Here is a 27,467-nt window from a genome sequence, read left to right as displayed (position 1 = left end):
TCCTTTTATGAGGCTCTGAGAGGGGTATTAGGGGTATCAATGAAGAGGGCTAAGCCATATAGGCCATGTGGCCGTGGCCAGGCCTGGAACTGTTTGTTTTGATGGTAGCACAAGACTGGGACTGGCGTGACTGCCCGCCCGCCTTGTTTACCTTGGATGTGTGTCAGACGGTACTGGGAGAGCCCATTTGTTCCCTCCTTTTCTCTAGCTTTCCCTTACATTCGCTATATTTTCCTTCCTCTCTCTCCCTGAGAAACTGTCCTCTCAGATTGCAGCAGAGCCATAGCCGGGCACAACATGTTCCCTGAGCTCCATATGGGAGAGCCACAACTCATTAGCACTGGCTGGCCTTCTCAACTCACACTGACTTGGAGTTGTTTCTGATGCTCTTATGCATAGGGATATGTGAGACATACTTTAATATTCAGGCTAAATTACACCCGGTTGGGTGACAGACTCAACATCACAGTGCTGATGTGTCACAGGCTTTTTAACATTTGGGCTAAACCTCACGTTCAAGGGTTTATGATTTGTATAATGAGAAACATGCACTGCTTCATGCATGGTTGAATTGTAATAAATGCTATTGGTTTTCTGCAACTAATTTTAAGAGTGAAACCAGATCTCATGTTATGGCAGTAAATCAATTCAGAAACATCAGGAGAGAGTAACACAAAATTAAGCGAAGCCACTCACATTTCAGGAATCTTGTTTTTATTGAATAAGCAAAGCAGTATATTTACAAACATACGCATGTGTATTTGGATGTTGTTGACCATCAGCTTTCTGGCAAAGCCTAAAAGTGTGTATCCTATGACAAAACCTTTTGGGCTTACAAATAGAATCAGAACTTCTCCCAAAAGTATTTCACCCCAATTTCAGCACTATCCATCTTTTCTGATTACTCAATCACAGCAATCAGATTAAAGTCAAATAAAACTTGTTTTATCCAACCCTTCTGTGTTGTATACAAAAGGCCTGATTCAAGCGCATGGCAATTCACACATTGTCTATTTTTACTTGAACAATGTATCCATGTTTCTCAGTGACATAGTTCAGTATCAACCTACGTTGTTGTATCAAAGTTTCTATAGTCAATTTCAGATTGAGAGAATATATACCCAACATTACAGGTCAATATTACAGCGACACACAATTTAAAAGGGTAATTTAATAAGCATTGCACTTAGGGTGTGGCTGAGGTGCATGACAAAAGGATTTTCACCATCCTAAACTTTCTGATCAGACATGGATATGTGCATGTAGCATAAAGCTCGTTTCTGTAAGGCCTGTTTGATTTGTCCATTCAAACCAAAGAAAAAGATAAGTGTGAAAAAGACTAAAGTTGGATCTAATAAAATAAGAGAAACTCTTGGTAACACTGCTATGATGTCACAACAATCCCATTAGCATACCATTCCAAAGGTGACTTTCGAGCTTGAACTACTCGTCATAAAAGATTGGTGGCACAACAATATTGTGATCATGACAGATACCATGCCATTTAAACACTTGCTGTGGTCATGACAGATACCATGCCATTTAAACACTTGCTGTGGTCATGACAGATATTGTGATTAAGAGGTTCAGCTTCAATACCAGACCTGTATCATTGGTATCATCATGACTTGCTTCCAATACCTTTCCACCCACTCCAGTATAGCACGAGAAACGCACTGATAACACACTCTAACATAGAGCACAGGAGACTACACACTGATAAGAGTAGGCCCAGTCACCGAATGTCCAAAGCAAGCACTCCACAGGTAGAAAACAAGAGTACTTAAATGTACTGAATACTATACAGTATAAAATCCCATTAAATCTGTATTTTACAATTTTTTTATAAATTGTCATGCTGATAGTGGGATTGGTGGCTAGAAAATAGAAAATGGATGAGAAAATAAATGGAGAACCATTTACATCAACTTGCCCTTTTGTGGTTTGAGTCAACTGAACTTGATCAGAATCAGTTTGTTTCATCACAAGTAATTCTCAAATCACATCCATCCATATCTGCATTATTCAAAAGTATACTTATGAGGAGAGACTGGAAAATGTCTTTCAAAAAGCACATTCACGTTGATAACAGTCCTGTCAAATTCTGCAGCGCAATTCATTCGTATGATGATCATAAGGCAACCAGAACAAGCCAAGGAAGGATTAGGAAATAGTTCTGAACAACTTTAGCTAACTTTGGGCTACCAAGTTCAACATAGGAACGAGGGACCAAGGAAATCAATCATCTCTCTCTCAAAAAAATAAAGATGGGATCTAAAGATAAAAATGTGATTAGTGAAAATGTAACAATCACAAAGCAATAATTTGCTTTGAAAAAAATAATAATCTTGCAATGCTCTTTAACTAGAAAGATGACATGAAACCTCAGAAAAAAGCAGAGGATGTAAAAAGTGTTGATATTTTTTAGTTTGTTTTTCAAAGTGGAGGAAGATCGGATTCTCCCTTTCATACGCTACCGTTAAAGTTTGGGGTCGCTTAAATGTCCTTGTTTTCCATGAAAACATACATGAAATGAGTTGCAAAATGAATAGAAAATGTTGAAAAGGTTAGAAATAATAATTGTGTCCTTCAAACTTTGCTTTTGTCAAAGAATCCTCCATTTGCAGAAATTACAGCCTTGCAAACCTTTGGCATTCTAGTTGTCAATTTGTTGAGGTAATCTGAAGAGATTTCACCCCATGCTTCCTGAAGCACCTCCCACAAGTTGGATTGGCTTGATGGGCACTTCTTACGTACCATACGGTCAAGCTGCTCCCACAACTGCTCAATAGGGTTGAGATCCGGTGACTGTGCTGGCCACTCCATTATAGACAGAATACCAGCTGACTGCTTCTTCCCTAAATAGTTCTTGCATAGTTTGGAGCTGTGCTTTGGGTCATTGTCCTGTTGTAGGAGGAAATTGGCTCCAATTAAGCACCGTCCACAGGGTATGGCATGGCGTATCAAAATGGAGTGATAGCCTTCCTTCTTCAAGATCCCTTTTACCCTGTACAAATCTCACATTTTACCACCACCAAAGCACCCCCAGACCATCACATTGCCTCCACCATGCTTGACAGATGGCGTCACGCACTCCTCCAGTATCTTTTCATTTTTTCTGCGTCTCACGAATGTTCTTCTTTGTGATCCGAACACCTCAAACTTAGATTTGTCTGTCCATAACACTTTTTTTCCAATCTTCCTCTGTCCAGTATCTGTGTTCTTTTGCCTATCTTAATCTTTTATTTTTATTGGCCAGTCTGAGAACGCTTTTTCTTTGCAACTCTGCCTAGAAGGCCAGTATCCCAGAGTCGCCTCTTCACTGTAGACGTTGAGACTGGTGTTTTGCGGGAACTATTTAATGAAACTGCCAGTTGAGGACTTGTGAGGCGTCTATTTATCAAACTAGACACTCTAATGTACTTGTTCTCTTGCTCAGTTGTGCACCGGGGCCTTCCATTCCTCTTTCTATTCTGGTTAGACAGTTTACGCTGTTCTGTGAAGGGAGTAGTACACAGCGTTGTACGAGATCTTCAGTTTCTTGGCAATTTCTCGCATGGAATAGCCTTCATTTCTCAGAACAAGAATAGACTGACGAGTTTCAGAAGAAAGTTATTTGTTTGTGGCCATTTTGAGCCTGTAATCAAACCCACAAATGCTGATGCTCCAGATACTCAACTAGTCTAAAGAAGGCCAGTGTTATTGCTTCTTTAATCAGCACAACAGTTTTCAGCTGTGCTAACAATTTCAAAAGGGTTTTCTAATGATCAATTAGCCTTTTAACACAATGTGCCATTGGAACACAGGAGTGATGGTTGCTGATAATGGGCCTCTGTACGCCTATGTAGATATTCCATWAAAAAWAAAAWWAAAAAAAATCCAGCTACAATAGTAATTTACAACATTAACAATGTCTACACTGTATTTCTGATCAATTTGATGTTATTTTAATGGACCAAAAAACAAGGACATTTCTAAGTGACCCCAAACTTTGAATCATAGTGTAAGTCTTTTGAAGATGTAGCTAGTGTCGAATGTAGGAGTAAAAGTCTGAGAAAAATGTTGAAGAATACGTGTATGGAAATACGTGTCACTTTGGCTGCTTTCCAGTCTCGATCTGAAAATGAACATATGAATGTGGCCTGCAGTAGAGTGTAGTGGAGCTCCAACATCATGGTCCATAATGGATCCCCAGGCTGCAGAGAGGAGACATGGTCGTGGCACCCAGTGGTGGGGTGGGGAGGAGGGTGTGGTGTAGATTCTGGTCCTGGATCAGAAGGGCATGGTCTACGTGCTCCTCCTGACGGGTCACTAATGCTAGGAAGTCTGGACGAGGCGTCTGTAGTGGGGCATGACCTCGTGCTCAGGCAGGTACAGGTTGAACTCCAGGGCTACAAGCACAGGGAACTCAAAGGCTATCAGCTCTCTCCTGTTCACACGAAACCTCTCCTCCAGTTTCTACAAATTAGGAAAAAAGGGAGAGGAGAGGTGATGTAGTAACTAAACCACTGTACTACTTAATATGTAGTGACTGAAAATACTTTGGTCTACGATCCGTGAGCTAGCCACTTTGCTATCTGTCATGTGGTGCTTTCCTGTCACGCAGATATTTATAATGTTTCAAAAATAACCACATCAATATTATATAACCATCCTATTTTTATTACATGTTTATAAAAGTTTAACATTAAAGCTGGGATCCGCAAAAGGTGAAACAGCCGCCACTGATTGCCCCAGACGCATGTCATTGTTTTTGTGGATGGGGGGYAAAAAAGTGTTGGTTGTTTGAAGTAACATCTTTGTTGTTGTAATATCCCAAACGGACATGGCAGTTTCACCACTAAGGATCCCAGCTTTACAGGAAACACTTCTAACACTTCTATAACAATCCTATAATCCGTGCAGGATCGCTGTTTGTCTGCGTGACAGGAAAGCACTCATGGTTTCCACCAGCGTGCTCAGAGCCGAAGCCCAGTGCACGATGAGAAAAGTACGACACTTACGTCTATGAGCTGCTTGACCTCGTGCTTCTTGAGGTCTCCGCCAATCTTGGCAGCGAGCAGGACGCAGGCGCCGGCGCAGAGTTTGCGGTTCTGCTTGTTGAGTTTCCCCTGGAGGACCAGCTTCTCGAAGTAGACGAAGGCCATGGCTACGGTGGGTTCCTCATAGCCACACTCTTCCTGGGCCAATTTACGGATCTCTCTCTTCAGACTGGGGTTGGAGGGGGGGTTGAAGGTGGTGAAGGCAGGGAGATAAGACAAACGCTAAAAGGTCAAAGCTAAAAAGAAGAACCCAGTAGGTATCATAGTGTGGCCAATGTCAGTAAACCAATTTTGATTTAAATACTGCTGCACCAAACTGATCATTTCAACATCATACTCCAATATATGTTTGGACTAGACATCCCCACCTCCTGATTTTGCTGAGGGTCAGCCGTATGTGGGGGAACTTCTCCTTGAACGTCTCATTCATGTCCTTCTTGAGGTCAGAAGGCTTGACGTACTCTATGACTGTAGTCTGAAAGGAAGATGAAAGAATTGTTGTCAGACAGACAGCACTGGTGTTAGGCTCTGTTATTGAATTTGTTCAAGTGTTATAGGTTATTGTATCCATATGTGGAAGAGGAAACGGCATCAGTCTCACTATGGAAGGTGACGGGATCTTTATATTCAGTGTTGGGTTCCATTTAGAGCTGGGCAGTATACAGTTTTTATGATATTGGTATTGATGCACAGATCGGTTTGGATTTTTACTTGACCTTTTATAACAGTATTTTGGTTTGTTAAATGTGATACGCCGTGTGTAACGTCCATTTTTATAGTTTACTTCGAACTTGAGTCATTTCTCTCCGCTCTCAATTTCTATTTAAGGGGCTTTATTGGCATGGGAAACATGTCGACATTGCCAAAGTGCAATAACAAAAACAATTAACAGTAAACATTACACTTACAAATGTTCCAAAAGAATAAAGACACTTCAAATGTCATATGTCTATATACAGTGTTGAAATGGGATGCAAATAGTTAAAGTACAAAAGGGAAAATAAATAAACATACGGGTTGTATTTACAAATGGTGGTTCTTCAAAGGTTGCCCTTTTCTTGTGGCAACAGGTCACAAATCTTGCTGCTGTGATTGCACAGTGGTATTTCACCCAATAGATATGGAAGTTTATCAAAATTAGATTTGTTTTTTAATTCTTTGTGGGTTTGTGTAATCTGAGGGAAATATGTGTGTCTAATAGGGTCATGGCAGGAGGTTGGGAAGTGCAGCTCAGTTTCCACCTCATTTTGTGGGCAGTGTGCACATAGCCTGTCTTCTCTTGAGAGCCAGGTCTGCCTACGGTTTCCTTTCTCAATACCAAGGCTATGCTCACAGAGTCTGTACATAGTCAAAGATTTCCTTAATTTTTGGTCAGTCACAGTGGTCAGGTATTCTGCCACTGTGTACTCTCTGTTTAGGGCCAAATAGCATTCTAGTTTGCTCTGTTTATTTTGTCAATTCTTTCCAATGTGTCAAGTAATTATCCTCGACCACGATACACTTGTATGTGCTGCCTTGACAATGCGGTCTGAATGCAACCATGTTGATGACAACGATGCTGTTTTCACTTAGCTTCTTAATAGAAATCCACTAGCGTTCTATAATTACATGATTCGTTTGTTTCTTACATCTGCAAACAGCTAGTTTGTCTTTTCTTAGCAAGTTAGGACTAAATCGTGTTAGCCGCTAATGCTAATTACTAGTTAGCTGATTATTAGCTAGCTAGCTAATACATGTACTGAGTCAGAGCAAACGTAATTAGCTATACAGCCTGATAATACCAGTGATGGTGTAGACCTAACATCAGCATGTTGTTTGTGCAACAGTATCTTCTCAAACAAAGAGGAATACGCAAAGCATGAATATGTTAGCTACATGAAGTAGCTAAGAAGAAAAAACATGTATCTAAAGATTGTAGGGTCCCCTAGGAAACACAACACTTGTTCCTACCCTGTCACAATAACTCCCCCCTGGCATTTTAATTTGTTGTCATGTCAAACAAGACTGTATTTAAAGTGAACGCTATTATATTCTAACTATATAATTAGAATACTCACTATATTTCCATGATTCCAATAGTTCACCCAAGTGTTTTGCTAAAAAATCACAACATTTACAAAAAAGACCTAGATTATTTCCCCATATTGTGCTCCCCTAAGTGGCAGTGTGGAAATGATCTCAAGTTAGCGATGAAAATGCAGAAAATTATTTCTGGTTGAAGTTGAATTGAACAGTATAAAACAAATCAGAATGGAGAAAGACCCATTGAAGTCGCATATAATGTATGTGTTGCCACCCTACTCAAAGAAAATGTGGAACTTTTATTATTCCAAAAATAATAATAGCGCCATATCGCTCAGCGCAAGTTCCATTGGGTGGTTGAGTGTCGGGGCACGAGGCATTGGAGTTGGGTGGCACACCATACACGGGCCACGGAAAGACAGAATAATATATTATAGAATGTTTGATGCTTTACCATTTTCAAGCTCAGTATATTCTGTTGATATAGGGGAGAGTGGGGTAAATTGAACTGCCCTTGTTTCTAGGAAACTATACACAAAATTAATAATTTCACCAAACATTTAGGAAGAGGTAATTTCATGGAGACTAATGGAAGAAACCACATGGAAAAAGTGGTAAGCAAGTTAAGTCCAAAAAACAGATATTTACCAGTCAAATTAATTTATTGTGTAAAAGGTTTCATGATGCTTGTATCTAAACCAATGTATATTTTAAAATGTGTTCTATACATCAGTTGGGCTCTCTATAAGCTTCAATATGAGATCCTAAACCTAGTATTAAAGTGCATCCTTGAAGCTGTGTGGGCTAATAGTCAAAATCTTTGCCTTGGGGTTAGTTGAGCCAATGGAAAGTTTAAGTGTTTTCTTCCCAGGTGTTTTGCAAGGTATTAGCTCTGGGACATGAGGTAACAACAGGACCTGGCCTATGTTAAAAAAAAAAAAAGTACAAAGTGCTTATTAGGTGTTAAACTTGTTAAAATATGCTTAAAATAATTAAGGGACAAGTGACAAGCTGTACTGTTTACATGAATACTAGTTATTTCCAGGGATACACAACATCCTGAAATATATGTAGATATCTTTGTTAGAAAGAATACCATTTCCCTTGACGGAATGAAAAACAAAATAGCTCAACTTACCCGACTCTCCCCTACTGTAATTTAGCCATTGAACTTTATTTCAGGTCAGAGGCTCAACTGTTATCTAGGAAGATAGAAGGAGCACTGCAGTTGACCCACACTCAATCTGGGTATGTGATAAGAGAGATAACAATTATGAAATTACAGCATATTGCCCAAGTTAGCTCATGCCAAGTAATTTGCTTTGCTCAAGCCTGCAGTAATACAACTTATCAAACTAGTATTTTTAACTTGATATTTTTGGTCATGGATAGTATTCCTCCATGCAGCTCCCCATCAGAGTTCAAAATATACCATCAGCTATTTGTAACTATACTTAGACTACTGCAGCAAACGTGTGGCTACTATGGGAAACCTCGCATTTCTAACTAAAAGGAATGTCATTTATAGATATTTACCTGATCACAAAGGAAACTAAACATACTAAAATTATATGGGAAACCTCGCATTTCTAACTAAAAGGAATGTCATTTATAGATATTTACCTGATCACAAAGGAAACTAAACATACTAAAATTATTTGTATATCATGACACAGTTAGTAGTAGAACCTGAAAAATCAGTTAAAGAAAAAAGTAGGGCTGTCAAAGTTAACATGTTTCTCGGCAAACAAAAAATTATAACGTTAATCGAGTCTCTATTTCTTCACCGCACGGAACTCTTTAAGCGCACATGTTTCCGCACGGACCTTTTTATGAGCAGAACACAACACGGAACACAGCTATAATCAATGCTTGCGCTTTTACAGCGCTGAAGACCGTGTGGCTAGCTAGCAGATTACTTGACCACTGACTAGACTATGCACAAATATGGATGGCACAGGTTAGAACTGAAAAGGAATAGGCTACTCAAATACATTTTTCAAAAGGTAGGCTGCATATGCAAGATTAGGGTGTGAAGCGGATGTGTGAGAGCGGGAGTAAGTGCATAAGAAACTCCCTGTGAGAGCGAGAGGATGTGGGAGGGTTGGAAAGTGGGAAGGCCTATGTGTGTAATGTTATCTGAACAGTACAGATGGTTACAGTGTTTTCATAACATTGTTGGACAAGTTCTTTGTATCCAGAGCCAGTTCTATTTTTCTTTTGTCACACTCATTTAGAATGCCTGAAGCTTTAACATAACTTAAAGCTGTGTGTGTGTGTGTTGTGCTTAAGTGTTACATTTCAAGAACATTGATAAGAGGGAGTAGGCCTACCTAAACATTGGGAGCATTAATAGCTGTAGTGAATTTGGTGTTRATGGTGAAAATTATATTATAAACTGGGTGGTTTGAGCCCTGAATGCTGATTGGCTGACAGCCGTGGTATATCAAGGATATGACAAAACATGTATTTTTACTGCTATAATTGGTAACCAGTTTATAATAGCAATAAGACACATCGGTGGTTTGTGGTATATGGCCACTATACCACAGCTAAGGGCTGTATCCAGGCACTCCGCGTTGTTTCGTGCTAAGAACAGCCCTTAGCCGTGGTATATTGGTTATATACCACACCCCCTCGTGCCTTACTGCTTAATTAAAACATTCTGATGTAGATAATTAGAGTTTCAAAGCAGTGCAACTCAATACACTGCTTTTTAAAATGGAAAAAGCTTTAAGGCTCAATTTGAGCAAATAAAGAAATTGTGATTAACTCATTTAAATATTTGGGCCCTGTGGTCCCTGGTCAAAAGTTTTGCACTATACAGGGAATAGGGTGCCATTTTGGAAGCAACCTAGCTGTTATGATGGTGGCTGTTCAAAGAGCTACAGGGTAGAGAGACGGGAGTGTATTCACACACCACAGACTCTAGTAGGAGTGGGAGCTGAGCCAGGAATTGGCCTTGCTGATTAGAATAGTCAGTCAAACAGACTCTTGTGGCTTACAGTGAGTTGAGTTGATACAGTATATGATTATATATAGGAGTTGGTTGTGTTTCATAGTTATTTTTCTGACAAAATATTTTGGGGGGAATACTCTTTTCTTCAGGAAAAACAAGGAAGATATCTCATGACTTGATACAAATGAACAGGAGAAATACCACTGATAGTGGATCCATTCAGCAATACAATGTCCTTGACCACAAATAGCCTAATTCCCATTGCTCTTACTTACATAAGGTGGACTCTTGACAGGCCGGAATAAATAAAAACATCCCTGGGTTGTGAAGAGAGCAACATGCAGGGCCATAGTAAACAGCAGACCTGTGTTCAAAAAGTATTTGAAATCATTCAAATACTTTAGCTGTGCTAGATTGAGTTGTCTGGTACAATGGAACCAATGTAATTGTCTCAAGAACAAACCCTGTGGCATAAAGGCAGGCTCAATAAAGAACGAAGTACTTGAAAGGAAACAAATACTGTTTGAAACCATTTCTGGTAAGCAGAGTAGTCTCTTACCATGTAGGAGGGGAAGATGAGGACTCTCTTGTGCTTCCCACACGGCCACTGGGGATCGTCCAACAGATTGGGGTCATACTCCCGGATCAAGTCCCCCAGATCATTCCCTGCAGGGGACAAAAGGACAGTCCCGGGACCACCTGTACATAAAATCTATACACAAATTACTAAAAGCGTCTGCTAAATGGCATATTACTATATATTAGTCACACAATGACCCAGGGATAAACAAACACTGGGGCCGAGAAATACAAATTGTTTTTCCATTTCTTCTAATACAAAGTCAAGCCCTCAATGTTGAACAAGTAATTGATCAACTAAAACTTCACACTGTGGATGGGAGAGGGTGATATGTATCATCCTCACTCTGACATACACCTATTCAGGGGCTCTCTCCAGGACGGAGGATCCACACACTGGCCTGTATGAATGCCACAACTACTCCGGAGAATCCACATACTCATATGACTGACCTGTGTCGATGCTGCTCTGATTGCTGTTGGCCCGGCCCAAGCTGAGGCTGCGGTGGCTGGCGTTACGAGACTGAGAGATGGATGAAGTGGAGTCGATGGTGTTCCTGCGTCCGCTGCCCAGGGCGTTGGTGGGGTACAGGAACTGGGTGTATGATACAGTCTGTGGCGAGAGATACTCACATTTTAACAGCATGTTATTGGACCACTGTCTGTTACATACTCCAAAAATCCTTCCCTATTCTCTTCCTCGAGTTGATAACTGATCTGTAACAAAGTAGGGAGGAAAGGATATGTCTCCCATCCTCTCTCACCTTTCCATAGGCCCCCAGCTCCACTCCCTCCAGCCCGATCACCATCTCCTTGGCACTGACCCCGCCCGAGGGGTGACGCTGCCGCCCGCTTTCCAGTTTCACATCCCTGCCGGGGCACAAAACCTTTAGACACCCCTAAAACCCACACCCCCTGCCAAACAGTCTTCTGTCTAGGGTCTAGACTCCACCTCGGCATCTCTCTCACCATCTATCACACAGAAAATAAATGGGAGCTCTAAAAAAGGAATGTGGAATTAGACCAGGTAGAAAACCTAAGAGAAGCTATCATTCCATGTTCCCAGAATTCCACAGTGCCATAATGCCCCAGAGAGGACTGAGCTAATTAACAAGGCAATTGAATCACCCAGTTACTATAAACACTGGGGTAAATCAACAAAAACACTAATTGAGGCAAGAAAGGAAAACAATGCAGGAAAAGGTCCTAAAAGACAGAAGATTGGGCTTGTGGACATCATTTAGATAATTATTATTTTAGGCCTATATGGTACTGAGTATAAGACAGGGCATGGGATTTTAGCTTGGTCAATTCTCTACATAGTCAAAAGTGCATTTTGCTGCAATGACACTCAGCCACGCAATCTCAACTGCCAATTAGCAGCATTGGGCAGTCAGGAATGAGGCTATTGAATTCATTAGGGGCTTCATTAGCTCTTTAACCCTTCATTGTATGGCTAGGCTTGGGAAGATTAGGCTGCATAAATTACCCTGTTATGCTCCTAACTAAGCCCCCTAAATGGTGCTTTCTTCCTCTCTGTCCATTGTATTCTCTGTGTTAATCTAAATTTCACTTCCTCCAAAACAAGCTATTTCATTGGGGGGCACCAGGACCCAGGTCAAACCAACACTGCCTCTTTCCCCAGGCAGGCCAGGTGGGAAGCTATATACCAGGCCGGAGAGAGTTCAAGACTACCATGGGTCCCCATAACACAAAGGAGTCTGAACCTCGTGTTGCAATAAGAAAAAACAAGTCTGACTACTGGTAAGCCAGGCTTTCTCTTCCAAGGGCCAAGAAATATAATCTCTAACTGCACAGGGAGAACAATATGATCAACAACAAACTGAGATGTCATGTGTAAACTCCAAACAGAAACTACATAATGCTCTGTTATGGTTATGGATGGATCAGCAAAGCGCATGCAAAGTTAAGAGTTAAAGTGCTGAGATAAAAACATGCTACGGAATCTTTGAGGGCAGCAACGAATTGAGGAAAAGTGCAGCCTAAATGATAACAGCAAAGCCAGAGACGGTTGCAATGGGCAAAACGAAGTCGTATTAGAATGAACCTAAACAACTTCATGATGTCTTCCAAAGACAAATAGTCTTGATACAGCAAACTACAGGCCTACATGGAAACATAGTGACATGGATACAATCCTTAAATGGGTGTGATTCATTACTTTAAGTTAATTAATTCAGTAGATTACTTGTTCATCTCTCTTACAAACATTTATTTTGTAGTAAAAATGCATCCACCAAAACCAACCCGTCTAGAACACTGTTCATTGTAATAATGTTATCCCTGTCCCAATGTAATAAAGTACCAGTTATATATCGGCAGAAACAAAAGGGATGTGAGAACGGGGGAAAGCGGTTAACGAAGGATGGAAAAATGGAGGTTGGCATGCTGTAGGATACATACCCTGGTTGGCTACAATCTCGATAGGGCAGGACAGAAAATACACTATACAAGGATCTTCTGCCACTGATTAGGACTATCCTATAAAAAACAAAATGAATGAACTATGTGAAAAAGACACTCAGATTTACAGGTTAAGATGGAGGAAAAAGTGAGCAGTAAAACAATCAAGATTTAAAAAACTAAATGAAATACTGTTTTTTTAATGTGTTCTTTGAGTGTATTGTGGAGTATGTCATATATAGTCAGAGATTTGGGAACAAAATTATGCAGATCTTTTCAAATGATGCTACTAGCCATGTCTTGCTTTGGAGACTAAACAAGACCAAACTTGTTTATCGTACAATATCAGAATAGCAGCTGCACGCGAGGTAAAAAACCCTATAGTACAGTAAAATTGAACCACTCCTGAAAGTGGTTTGCATAACTGCTGCTGCAATTCATTGAGAAATTGCTTCATAAAACTTTGTCACTGATTTATACTTTTTGAGTTATGACATACAATAACAGGCCTACTCATTGATCAATATCAACGTCACAGGCAGAATGGGACGTATGGCAATTCATTACTGCTGTATATGGCACACTGATTAGCTAAATTAGAGTAAATAAAAACAACAGCAACTGCATAGAGATGGAATGTAAAGCACAACAGTTGCTGTCCCAATTCAACCACCTAAAATCCAGAAATAAGCTTTATTAAAAGCTACTATGAAGACAGAATGTATCAGCACACTCCTTGTTCTTCCTGGGCCAAAAGAAGACAGATATATAACCATTCATCAAAATAAATATGTCCGGTACACACCCAAGTGTAAAAGAAGCTTGAGGCTTGTAGTTCAAAACACCCAGAATTTAAAAAAAGATAGTTGAATAATCTGTGTAATACAAAATGAAGTGCTGTGGAAATAGTTTAACTGTCCAATTTCTTTTAGATTCCAGGAAATATCCATAAAAGGCTATAGTATTTATTACTGAGAGAAGCTGCTGTACACTAGCTACATACAGTATCACTATATATATATATCAAATAAGTCATTGTAACATCTGTGTGACCAAATTTCTTCAGTGCTCTGGAATGTGAAAGTGCATGTATCATTGTTTATAKAAGTGAGATAGTGTGATGCGTTTCATGATTCAAGGGTGTGGTCCTCAATGTATAGCTTTGACAATGTATACAATATGAAATATGAACTCAATTTGAGAGAATTTCTGTGAAAATTAACCTTTCAATGAACTGCTGATCAGTCTGATACATTTATAATTCAATAGGATAATTTATCAATCAATAGTAAATTGATTGATACTACTAAGCAATAAGGAATAGCTTAGAATAAGTGACATCTCTAGTAGATTTCATTAACCTGAGGGGTATTCAAACTGCTGTGTGTTCATTGGGGGGCATCCTGCCATTTTCTATTGAAGGTTTGTATTGAATTAGGGATGGGGTTGTTTTCATTCATACCTTCCATTGCGCATATCATGTTGCCTCATGTTCTTGATGAAGTGGACCTTTTTGAAGCTCTTTGGTCGGGGTGAACCTGAGAGGGTTCTGCATCTAAAAACACACAATTTATTCAAGACAGATCAAAACAAACGTGATTCATTGAGATCCATTTGGAGCAGTAAAAGACCACAACATATCTTTAACAACCATCAACAGAGAGACTGAGCCAGACGAAAGACATTAAAGTGTTGCCTGATGTTCCCACCACCCCAAAGGACATAAAATGGCTCCATATAGCAAACTGAAGTAAAACTACAGCTCCCCAAATGTCATCATCTATCAAAATACTTCCCAGGCCAAAGCTGTTATTGACTTCTCGAGTACCGCTCTAAAACGAGAGGAAAATGTGAGCAAACCAAATGTATGTTTCTGGGTGGTGTGCCGAGTTGTGCGATCTGTGAGAGTTGTTGCTATACAGTACCTGCGTAGAGGAGCGTTCTCCTCAATGTCTTCCAGTGTCTCCAAGGAGGATCGCTGAGAGATGAGCCGCCGTCTGTGGAGAAAAGGGAAATAAGGAGCTGGTATTGAGTTTACAAGCAACTTGTGTTGCTGCTAAACAGCTCTACCTGGCCCTGGAAGAGGAAAGACTGGACACTATGTATTAGGCCCATTTAGAATCATTCATTCTGCATTGCAAGATATTTGCTAAATGATGGTCATTTATTTGGTAATGATTATGCAGGTTAAAACCCTTGGCTTACCATAACAGAGAAAGAAATGTGTTGATGTAATAAAATGGTCAAAGCACTCTTAATCATGGGCTTTCGCAAAGAGGCCTAAATGTCAATAGAGTGAGGCTCCTTGTTCATGATAAACCCTGACCACATTTCTTCATAATTAATGGTATTAACCACATCATTCCTTATCTAACAGCAAGCAAGGTAGTTCTACCCAAACCCACTGGTTAACCTTCATTTTATCAATATTGGGAAACCTTAGAAAAATCTTCAACATTGTACTGTTTTGAACCCAAATCTTAAATCATTGACAATCTAAAATCAACAATGATCATCCATAACAATCATTTTCCTTTAACGGTCTGGAGAATGAATGAGTAGCCTAAACTAACTGGACCTCTTAGTCTGGCCCATGTACATTACCTTCACGTTTGATGTGAAGCATAGCTAAAGTTTCTATGGCTTTGTACTGTGCCGTCTTGTCAGGCACAGTGGCTTATTTACAAAGCAAAGCTGTAATCATTGACACCAGCACTGTGTGACTGGCTGGCTGCTGTGGTCAATGATCACTGTTGTGTTCTACATTCTGACCAGTAGCCTCTGTGAGATCATGTAGAATGGTTAGAACATTCTAATCTAGAGTAAGGAACTGGTTTAGTTTGTAATTAATGCTGCTTTTCTACTAACATCAGTGTATACATACATGTTATACTAAGGAAATTGTTTCCATAGCTAGCAGAATCAACAACCTCTGCATAATCAAAACAGTTGCTTTGAGAGGTGTTAAAGTTCACATTTAGCCATTGTTATGTAAATGCTGGCTGAAAAGTACCAGTGGCCCATTGAGACACGGGTGCCGGCCCGCGTAGATGGAAACAGAAAAGTCTGAGCCTTTTGGGTAAAAGACTGAGGTAAATCCTGTATGGAAATATGCCATAAGAGGATAAAGACATTGGCTGGTTCATTTTGTTGTAACACTGTTTCCTCAAAGACAGGCCTTTCTTTCACACTTGGGTTGCATGACTTAGCCAGCGCAAAATCTATTAGCCCATTACTATAAAAATAAAAAAACATATTGCACAACTCCTGCCAGCCTGCTTGTCAGTTGTCACCAAGCTTTCAGGCTCCACTAAACGTGTGGTACTTATTTAAATATACTCAATGACACCCAACTTGACTTGTCACCTCTTCAATGACCAATTCAGCGGGAGAGAAAGAATGAGCTGATGATAAGAGTATACCCTCCGGCTGGTTAATCAACTACAGAACAGCAGAACAAATTAACAAAAAATGACTGTCCTTGACAAACTCCCAGCAGTAAGCAAGCCTAAACCAACAGAGGATGATTAAACAGTCTTTATACCACATAGGTGAGACTATATAATGTTTACAGGAGAATGTGGTTAGAAACAGCAATTGGAAAGGAAACCAGTTCTAAAATGTCTAGCACTGAGATGTGCCAGAAATTGTAAACATGGTCAACTACATGGCATACATCCACTCTGCACTGAGATGGAGGAATTTATTTATTTACATCTTCATATTTAACAAAGATAATCTCTTGAAGTTGAGAACCTCTCTTTTGAGAGAAACCTGGCAAGAAAGTAATGAAGGAAAGCATGTAGCCTACATGTTATGAATTCTCATCACGTGTTGCTGTGCTGTGCGTTTTGTTGCCAACCTTATTTTGCTAGCTGACAACTTTACGGTTTTTACTTTTTACTTTTTAATTACTGTTTATATTTTTAGTTTTTCCCTCAACCTTTTTCCCTCATTCAACTTTTTCACTCCGGACGCTTTATCTGGACATGGTTCGTCAGCACCTTCTGTACTCATAATATACAGGAGAACGATCGCCTTATGGCGAGGATAGCTAGGCAAGGGTAATTTAGGTGTCGGAAAGGATGAAACAGCGTCTGTGCCACCAGTAAGTACAGATAGTAGTATAAATCCCCCCGCACGGTCCCCGCAGCCGGACAACTTTCTCATGGCTTCTGGATGGAAATGCTGTAGGAATGCTCAACCGGTGTCGCTTGTTCAGCCACCAGAAACTTTCAACCGGTTTTCCCCATTGAGTAGCGAGTCGGAGTCTGAGGCCGAGTCTTCTCTTGTCTCTACTCCTCCCGTTACCGGGTCAGAGACGCCGAAGCTTCCCACCATTAGCTCTGACAAATTGAAAACCCTAGTCATTGGCGACTCCATTACCCGCAGTATTAGACTTAAATCGAATCACCCAGCGATCATACACTGTTTACCAGGGGGCAGGGCTACCGACGTTAAGGCTAATCTGAAGATGGTGCTGGCTAAAGCTAAAACGGCCATGTACTCTTATCTCCACCCGGCACASCAAGAAGAGTATCTGTATAGCACAATAGACAACTGCTGTCTATTGCCATCAGGCCCGGCGACATCCTCCAGTGAGAATGCTGAGTGATGGATAGGATGGCTACCATCATGCTAGCCTAAAGGCTTACATTCCTAGCCTGCTAGCTGCCCTAACATGCTAAGGTTAACATTCCTGATGAGGTGACACATTCATCGGTTGCACAGAACAGAGCATGTCTTAGCTACAGTGCATTCGGAAAGTATTCAGACCCCTTCCTTTTTCCCCACATTTTTCTACGTTACAGCCTTATTCTAAAATTGATTAAATCATTTCCCCCCCTCAATCTACACACAATACCCCATAATGACAAAGCAAAAACAGGTTTTGAGAAATTGAGCTCAGGTTCATCCTGTTTCTATTGACCATCCTTGAGATGTTTCTACAATTTGATTGGAGTCSACCTGTGTTAAATTCAATTGGACATGATTTGGAAAGGCACACACCAGTCTATATAAGGTCCCACAGTTGACAGTGCATGTCAGAGCAAAAACCAAGCCATGAGGTCGAAGTAATTGTCCGTAGAGCTCAAAGACAGGATTGAGTTGAGGCACAGATCTGGGGAAGGGTACCAAAAAACTTCTGCACCATTAAATGTCCCCAAGAACACAGTGGCTTCCATCATTCTTAAATGGAAGAAGTTTGGAACCACCAAGACTCTTCCCAGAGCTGGCCGCCCAGACAAACTGAGCAATCGGGGCGGTCTAAAAATGATTGACACCCTTAATAAAGATAATTAAAATACCCAGCTATATTGTAAGTGAGGGAGGTGACCAAGAACCCGATGGTCACTCTAACAGAGCTCCAGAGTTCCTCTGTGGAGGTGAGAGAACCTTCCAGAAGGACAACCATCTCTGCAGCACTCCACCAATCAGGCCTTTATGGTAGAGTGGCCAGACGGAAGCCACTCCTGAGTAAAAGGCACATGACAGCTGGCTTGGAGTTTGCCAAAAGGCCCCTAAAGACTCTCAGACCATGAGAAACAAGATTCTCATTCTCAAAGTACAGAGATCATTGATGAAAACCTGCTCCAGAGCGCTCAGGACCTCCAACTAGGATGGTTCACCTTTTAACAGGACAACGACCCTAAGCACACAGCCAATACAACACAGGAGTGTTTTCGTGACAAGTCTCTGAATGTCTTTGAGTGGCTCAACCAGACCCCGGACTTGAACCTGATCTAACCTCAGGAGAGACCTGAAAATATCTGTGCAGCGATGCTCCCCATCCAACTTGACAGAGTTTGAGAGGATCTGCAGAGAAGAATTGAAGAAACTCCCCAAACACAGGTGTGCCAGGCTTGTAGTGTCATACCCAAGAAGACATGAGGCTGTAATCTCTGCCAAAGGTGCTTTAACAAACTACTGAGAGAAGGATCTGAATACTTATGTAAATGTTCGTTTTTTTTAAACCATTTTTATATAAATTAGCAAAAAATTCTAACCCTGTTTTTGCTTTGTCCTTATCGGGGCTATTGTGTGTAGATTGAGGGGGGGGGGGGGGGGGGGACAATTTAATCCATTTTAGAATAAGGCTGGCTCTGAATACTTTCCAAATGCACTGTATGTCTCTCCACCTTCACCCTGGAGAACATGTTAACCAGAATAGCTAGGCTGTAGCGATCAGCAGAGCAAATAACACCCTCACTGTCTGTTAGAAACATAAGTGACCATGACCTCACCCAGGTACTCTAATCTATCTATTGCCATGACAAATTATTAGTTCACCGATTACAGATGTTACTGTGCCAGATGTCATTGGGTCAAGATCTTATCACTGCTGCAAATGTCATTTTTGGACAGAATATTTTATTTTGATTTTGACTACTAGGTTTTTCTTTCACAGTTTGACAGTACACATCTGATGAACTGAACCCATGAAAAGTAGTTTCCACTGTTCAGCGGGACCTCAGACTGATCAGCTACTCGTAGATGAACAACAGCAGGAGTGGACGCTCAGACTGATCCAGCTACTGTAGAGAACAACAGCACGGAGGTGGACGCTCAGACTGATCCAGCTACTGTAGATGAACAACAGCAGGCTAGCCAGGAGGGACGTGCAAGGATGTTTTCCACACCCGTGCAAACAATAACACACAGACCAGACTACTCATTCACTTCAAACAAGACTGAAACAACCAGCTATTGATGTTTAACTGCAGGTCAAATCAAATGTTATTGTAGGTGCAGCGAAATGCTTGTGTTCTAGCTCCCACAGTGCAGTAATAATACCTAGAAATAAACGCATAATCCAACAAGAATGAAAGACATTTTAAAAAAATCAGAATGAGCAATGTAAGAGTGCGGAATATACATGACCAAGAGTATGCTCCTCAACAAACATCTACTTCCAAAATCATGGGCATTTAATATGGAGTTGGTCCCCCTTTGCTGCTATAACAGCCTCTACTCTTCTGGGAAGGCTTTCCATTAGAAGTTGGAAAATTTCTGCGGAACCTGCTTCCATTCAGCCACAAGGCATTAGTGAGGTCGGGCATGTGTTATTTTCCACCATAATTTGCAAATAAATTCATAAAAAAACCTACAATGTGATTTTCTGGATTTTTTCCCTCTATTTGTCTGTCATAGTTGAAGTGTACCTACGATGAAAATTACAGGCCTCTCTCATCTTTTTAAGTGGGAGAACTTGCACAATTGGTGGCTGACTAAATACTTTTTTGCCCCACTGTATGTGGTGTGGTATATATACACTGCTCAAAAAAATAAAGGGAACACTTAAACAACACAATGTAACTCCAAGTCAATCACACTTCTGTGAAATCAAACTGTCCACTTAGGAAGCAACACTGATTGACAATAAATTTCACATGCTGTTGTGCAAATGGAATAGACAAAAGGTGGAAATTATAGGCAATTAGCAAGACACCCCCAATAAAGGAGTGGTTCTGCAGGTGGTGACCACAGACCACTTCTCAGTTCCTATTGCTTCCTGGCTGATGTTTTGGTCACTTTTGAATGCTGGCGGTGCTTTCACTCTAGTGGTAGCATGAGACGGAGTCTACAACCCACACAAGTGGCTCAGGTAGTGCAGCTCATCCAGGATGGCACATCAATGCGAGCTGTGGCAAGAAGGTTTGCTGTGTCTGGCAGCGTAGTGTCCAGAGCATGGAGGCGCTACCAGGAGACAGCCAGTACATCAGGAGACGTGGAGGAGGCCGTAGGAGGGGCAACAACCCAGCAGCAGGACCGCTACCTCCGCCTTTGTGCAAGGAGGAGCACTGCCAGAGCCCTGCAAAATGACCTCCAGCAGGCCACAAATGTGCATGTGTCTGCTCAAACGGTCAGAAACAGACTCCATGAGGGTGGTATGAGGGCCCGACGTCCACAGGTGGAGTTGTGCTTACAGCCCAACACCGTGCAGGACGTTTGGCATTTGCCAGAGAACACCAAGATTGGCAAATTCGCCACTGGCGCCCTTGCTCTTTACAGATGAAAGCAGGTTCACACTGAGCACATGGACAGACGTGACAGAGTCTGGAGACGCCGTGGAGAACGTTCTGCTGCCTGCAACATTCTCCAGCATGACCGGTTTGGCGGTGGTCAGTCATGGTGTGGGGTGGCATTTCTTTGGGGGGCCGCACAGCCCTCCATGTGCTCGCCAGAGGTAGCCTGACTGCCATTAGGTACCGAGATGAGATCCTCAGACCCCTTGTGAGACCATATGCTGGTGCGGTTGGCCCTGGGTTCCTCCTAATGCAAGACAATGCTAGACCTCATGGCTGGAGTGTGTCAGCAGTTCCTGCAAGAGAAGGCATTGATGCTATGGACTGGCCCGCCTGTTCCCTAGACCTGAATCAAATTAAGCACATCTGGGACATCATGTCTCGCCATCCACCAACGCCACGTTGCACCACAGACTGTCCAGGAGTTGGCGGATGCTAGTCCAGGTCTGGGAGGAGACCCCTCAGGAGACCATCCGCCACCTCATCAGGAGCATGCCCAGGCGTTGTAGGGAGGTCATACACGACGTGGAGGCCACACACATACTGAAGCCTCATTTTGACTTGTTTTAAGGACATTACATCAAAGTTGGATCAGCCTGTAGTGTGGTTTTCCACTTTAATTTTGAGTGTGACTCCAAATCCAGACCTCCATGGGTTGATAAATTTGATATCCATTGATAATTTGTGTCATTTTGTTGTCAGCACATTCAATTATGTAAAGAAAAAGTATTTAATAAGAATATTTCATTCATTCAGATCTAGGATGTGTTATCTTAGTGTTCCCTTTATTTTTTGGAGCAGTGTATATATATGTGTGTGTGTATAGACAGTATATTAATAGAAAAGGTGTGTACAGCAATGACCAGCTTTCAATGACTCTGTACATAGGGCAAAGCAGTCTCTAAGCTGCAGGGTAGAGTACCGGGTGGTAGCTATTAACAGTGACTAAGGTTCAGGGCAGGGTACTGGGCGGAGGCCGGCTAATGGTGACTGTTTAACAGTCTGATGGCCTGGAGATAGAAGCTGTTCATCAGTCTCTCGGTCCCAGCTTTGATGCACCTGTACTGTCGCCTCCTTCTAGATGGTAACGGGGTGAACAGTCCGTGGCTCGTGTGGCTGAGGTCCTTGATAAATCAACTCCAATCCAAGAGTAGCATTTTGACGTTAACAAGGACTGGTGAAACTCAGAAGCTTTAAGGCAGAGCCCAGGCTACTTCCAATTATCGCCTCCTTCAATATTGACAGAACAACAATGGGCATCTGTAAGTGGAGCTGCCCATGAAAGACACCATCTGTCTGTGTTTTTGTTTACTCAAATGGTTGTTTAATTTATGGAGTTATTTTTTTTCTTCTTAAAACTACATTGTTGTTTAAGAACTTTAAGTAAGCATGTCACTAAGGTCTACAGCTGTTGTATTCGGCACATGTGACAAACACTTGAATTGATTMGATTTTCAAGCACTGTTCACATTCAATGAATTTCAAGCATGGTCTATTTAAATCAATCTTAACAACATTCCTATACACATCCTATGAGGACATTCAAAAACAATTGGTATGTAACCTGACAGCTATGCTTGTCGCTTTTTAGGATAAGGAGCTGTAGTGCTCAACATGAAAGATTCAATTGTTTCACACGCACGCCCAGTGGCAGCCTGCCATGGACATTGTATTCCCGTTCCACTGTCGGGTGACAGAGTGGAAGTCAATCTAATGTTCTAGCCTTCTTACAATTACAGGCCAAAGAAAATTGAATCATTTGGGGAAAAACCCAATCAACAAAGGCTATTCTCAGCCCCTTCGGTCTTTCTTCTCCAACACATTTACAACAATGCTGCAACAACAGTGAATTTCTTCCTGCTACTGTAGCAGTGTTTGGCAAGGGCGGGGGGGGGGCTCTAAAAGCGCGTCTCGGCAGAAATATGTCCCAACGCTGCTAAATTCTTGCCACTGCTGTAAAAAAACTATATATGAATATAGGGGAAACACTGCTGCAGACATGGATAAAGGACAAGAACACATACCTATATTGTTCAAGACACAGAACCTTGTGGTTAGTTGCTCTGGTTGCTTGACATACAGTAAAACCACTCTGAATCCATCCTTCCCCCTTCCCTTTAAATAGCATGTTGTTTAGGGTGAACAACAGTGCTACTAGCATTGTGGAACTTGAACTAGTGAACTTGTACTCCAAGTTCCATTTTGGAACTAGAGTAACCCATCATGTCTATCTTTCTTATGTCAAGACTCATTACCAGTAATGGTTTAATTATGGTGGCCGTTTTAACCATAAAGGCCTATCCTGCAGCTGCTTTGGAGATTTCGCTTACAGTTCAAGCCACAAGGGTTTCAGAGGCAAACTAGCCTAAGATTGCTGCTTACATAATCATGTAATTATGCCAACCATTACTTCACCAAACAACAATCAACCTCCAAAAGGATATGACTCAATTGCACAAAACTGCAAAGGACCATTGTAATGGTTTATACTGCATGTGGTTTCTCTGCTATGGCTTCCCTTGGCTTCATAGTCTCCCTGTAGTAAGCTTGTGAAAAATGATTTAAAACATGGGGAGACGTTGGAGTGCAGAATATAATTTACTGCATTAACTGTCAATCCATACAATTTTATGGGAATTTGATTTTGTGGCAACAACAACAAGCTAAATGTGGTTTTTCATTTTAAAGCGGTTTAAACAGATCCACACCTCGGGCTGACACCTTTACAGTAGCAGCAAGACAGAGTGGGCGCCGTAAATTATGCTAGAATGTAAAAGGCCGTTGTCTATCAGTCTAGCTTGAGCAGTAGAATACTGCAGCCTATGTAAACCCAACCATCATTTGTATGCATTAGAATCAATGCACACCGAATAAGATGGTTTTAAGCAGCTCTGAGCYCTGATCTCAGAGTATCTTTTGGCAGCTGATCTGAGGGTTGGGGATTCCTGGCTGGGAGCAGGACTGGAGGCCATGAGAGAGGGAAGGGAGGAAGATGGAGAGCGAGGAAAGAGAGAGAGAGAGAAATAAAGAGTATCTGGTATGGTGCCCTTGGGAGAGGAAGTGGAGTGAAGAACAGAAGATGGAGATAAACAGATAAAGGAGAGTCTGGCCGGGCAGCGTCTCTGAAAGCCTGGGCGTCCTGCCTTTCCCTTCCCAGCCAAGGTTCTCTCTCTGGATCTGGCCACTTTTCCACCAAGCTGCTGCCCTGGGAAAACAGACCAGGCACTGTGTGAGAGATGCCCATCTATGATGTGTCTGTGGAATATGGCCGGGGTCCCTCAACAGGTCGCCTTAGTTATTACTCAACAGCTTATAATTCAGTTTACATGGGCAGCCTCCTTTGACCAACCGCATTCCATAACCTGGGGGGGTTTAACTACTGAATCATTGTAATGTACAGTGCCTTCAGACAGTATTCAAATCAAAGTTTATTTGTCACGTGTGCTGAATACAGTGAAATGCTTACTTACAGGCTCTAACCAATAGTGCAAAAAAGGTATTAGGTGAACAATATGTAAGTAAAGAAATAAAAACAACAGTAAAAGACAGTGGAAAACAGTAGCGAGGCTACATACAGACACTGGTTAGTCAGGCTGATCGAGGTAGTATGTACATGTAGATGTGGTTAAAGTGACTATGCATATATGTTGAACAGAGAGTAGCAGTAGCGTAAAGAGGGGTTGGCGGGTGGTGGGTGGCYMGACACAATGCAGATAGCTCGGTTAGCCAATGTGCGGGAGCACTGGTTGGTCGGGCCAATTGAGGTAGTATGTACATGAATGTATAGTTAATGTATAGTTCACACCCCTTCACTTTTGTTACAATGTGGGATTAAAATGGATTTAATTGTAATTTTTTGTCAATCTACACAAAATACTATGTTAAAAATACTGTAATGTTAGTGGATTAAAAAAAAAGAATATTAAAAAAWATATATATATTGATTAGATAAGTATTCAACCCCTTGAGTCAATGCATGTTTCGCAGCAATTACAGCTGTGAGGCTTTCTGACTAAGTCTCTAGGAGCTTTCCACACCTGGATTGTGCAACATTTGCCTATTATTATTTWAAAAATGCTTCAAGCTCTGTCAAATTGGTTGTTGATCATTGCTAGGTCTTGCCATAGATTTAGATGCCATTCTTTGCAAGGCATTGGAAAACCTCCCTGGTCTTTGTGGTTGAATCTGTGTTTGAAATTCACTGCTCGACTGAGGGACCTTACAGATAATTGTGTGTGTTTGTGGGTATAGGCAGGGACAGAGTGTCAGGCAGCCTCAGATTTTCCCTGTGCTCTGGTCCACTCTACAGAGTAAACATGTAAACAAGGTATAAAAGGTGTCCATGTTCAGATATGTTGAGGAGTATTGGGTTACAGGTTGTTTATATTGCATAGGAGAGTCAAGGCAGCAGGTGCAGGGCAGCTTTGTAAAGTCCTCCCAACAGGTTATGGGAAAAAATCTGCACAGGGGACCGTATCTGCACGGGGGAAAACAAGTCCACCTTCCTGCTGGACATGCCTTTCAGTGCTACCATGAATATAACATGTTTTACACATTCTGTTATTTGAGGGCACATGCATCATACTGGTTAATAGGCAGGCTAATCAAAATGATTCCACAATGGTTGACCTTTTCAATCTAATCCTGTTGATTCCACCTAAATCAATGGGCCACTGCATGTGCACAGTTGTAAGCAGCATATTAAGTTTCACATATCTGAGAAAAAGCCAGGGCTCTTGCTCTTTGCTGTAATCTGTCTCTTTGTATAAACTTGTCTTTAGCAGTACACTGACTGACTAAGACTGATGATGCCCTTTGAGCAGCACTAGTACAAAATGTGACCGGAGAAACCTGTGCTATTGTTGAGATGATAACTGATGATACACATTAGTCTAGCCCAGGTCTGTGTGGATCCTGTTTGGTGGCTTCACTCAACAAAGACCTTCCTGAAGATAACTCTTACCTTACTTTCAGTGACTATTGCAATATGAGTGTTGCAATACTGTAGCCAGCCTGTATTGTTGACACTATTGGGTTGCAATACTGTAGCCTATGACATGCATAATTTGTGAGAGTGCAGTGTAAACATTGACTGTGGGCTTCTGTGTCACTATTCCCATTCCCAATATGGGCAACCAGTAATCTTCTTCACACATGTCATGAATGTAAACACTACATGATGGAGATATCTACAATTGCCCTACCTTGATCTCTGCAGCTCCAGGACAGAGTTGGCTATCTGTCCTCCCTCCAAACAGAAGCCTTGGGAAGCCTGCCTGGAGTAGGCAGCAGGCACAACTCCCTGAGTGTAGGTCTGAAGCCTGCCTCTAATCGCGGCTGGTACTGCAGAGAAAGGCGAACTGAAAATCGAAGGGCCGAAAGCATCCCCTTCCGGATCTGTACACGCTTGAGCTGCAGCGGCGGGACCAATCCCAAAACTATCTCGTGCGTTAGCAATCAGAGCCTGGTTTGCAATAGCGAGCGCCTGGGTAGCGGTGGGGTTCGCTACCCCTGTGCCACTGCCAGCCGCGAACAGAGGACGCTCTGCTGCAGAAACCAGGCTCTGTCTAGTCCTCGACTCAATTGAATTATCCTCTTCGATCTGATTGTCGGCATCATCTTGCACCGGTCGACCATCCAAAGAAATGTTACTGAGAAAAGAGAGTGCGGCTTGTCTCCTCCGAGGGTCTATGCGTTTCCGCGTATGCTCGATACTGGAATGCTTTATCTGAAGCGTGGTTGTGGATGAATTGCTGCTCGTGGCAGCCGCCATGGTCCACTTCCAGCGATTCGAATCGGCGAGCAGAGGTTTTGTCAAGATGACATTAAAGTGTGCTTATGTAGATAGCAAATGTAAAAGCCTTGTATTTTAAGTGCAAGCTTAAACTGACTAAAAACAGGATGGTTACGTGTCTGCAGTATTGTGGCAGCAGGGYAAAAAAGTGGACCAATAGGCTTTCAGGGACACACGAAAGGGTTATTTTTTTCATTTTCCTCCCGTGCCCTCCCTCTTCAGACTTCTGGACTGGTTATCCAAAATGACATAAAAATGTCATCAGGTATAGCAGATTTTGGCCACATTCAGAAATAACTAATGGGTAACCACGTGTTATATTTGCATGTCAAAGCAGTGAAATTGATTGGAAATATGCATTTTTGGAAATTGTGCTTTGGGGTTCATATTACGGAAGTAATGGGTAACCCTAATAGTCCTAGGCTATTTACCAAGGGCTCAAAACATAAACTATTTAATCTTCACTGTACGTCTCTAAAGTAACTAGGGAATCTTTAGAAGAACATCCCATGATATTGAAAACAAAAGTGGGCTGTGTAGCTTTTGAGGAATGGAACATGCTGTATTTCCAAAAGTGGGCTGTGTACCTTTTGAGGAATGGAACATGCTGTATTTCCAAA

At 41.7% G+C, this 27,467-nt stretch overlaps 1 protein-coding gene across 2 annotated transcripts; it reads right to left on the bottom strand.

Annotated features, from left to right (window-relative positions):
• Positions 1-692: 692 nt before the first annotated feature.
• Positions 693-27,005, bottom strand: LOC111957162 (CDK5 and ABL1 enzyme substrate 1). Of its 2 annotated transcripts, XM_023977909.2 has the most exons (10): positions 26,258-27,005; positions 14,952-15,023; positions 14,489-14,581; positions 13,027-13,104; positions 11,367-11,472; positions 11,056-11,215; positions 10,583-10,689; positions 5,411-5,517; positions 5,004-5,211; positions 693-4,458 (listed from the first exon to the last, which is right to left on the bottom strand). In XM_023977909.2, the coding sequence occupies exons 1-10, from the start codon at positions 26,824-26,826 to the stop codon at positions 4,318-4,320; spliced, it is 1,641 nt and encodes a 546-aa protein (XP_023833677.1). In that variant the 5' UTR covers positions 26,827-27,005; the 3' UTR covers positions 693-4,317. The 2 variants fall into 2 exon arrangements, with proteins under 2 accessions (XP_023833677.1, XP_023833678.1); XM_023977910.2 differs by lacking the exon at positions 13,027-13,104.
• Between the last annotated feature and the right edge of the window lie 462 nt (positions 27,006-27,467).

The sequence above is a fragment of the Salvelinus sp. IW2-2015 genome, linkage group LG32 (assembly GCF_002910315.2).
Source record: "Salvelinus sp. IW2-2015 linkage group LG32, ASM291031v2, whole genome shotgun sequence".
NCBI classification, from domain to species: domain Eukaryota; kingdom Metazoa; phylum Chordata; class Actinopteri; order Salmoniformes; family Salmonidae; genus Salvelinus; species Salvelinus sp. IW2-2015.
Note: the sequence above shows the minus strand (reverse complement) of the source record. Positions and strands in the feature narration are given on the sequence as shown.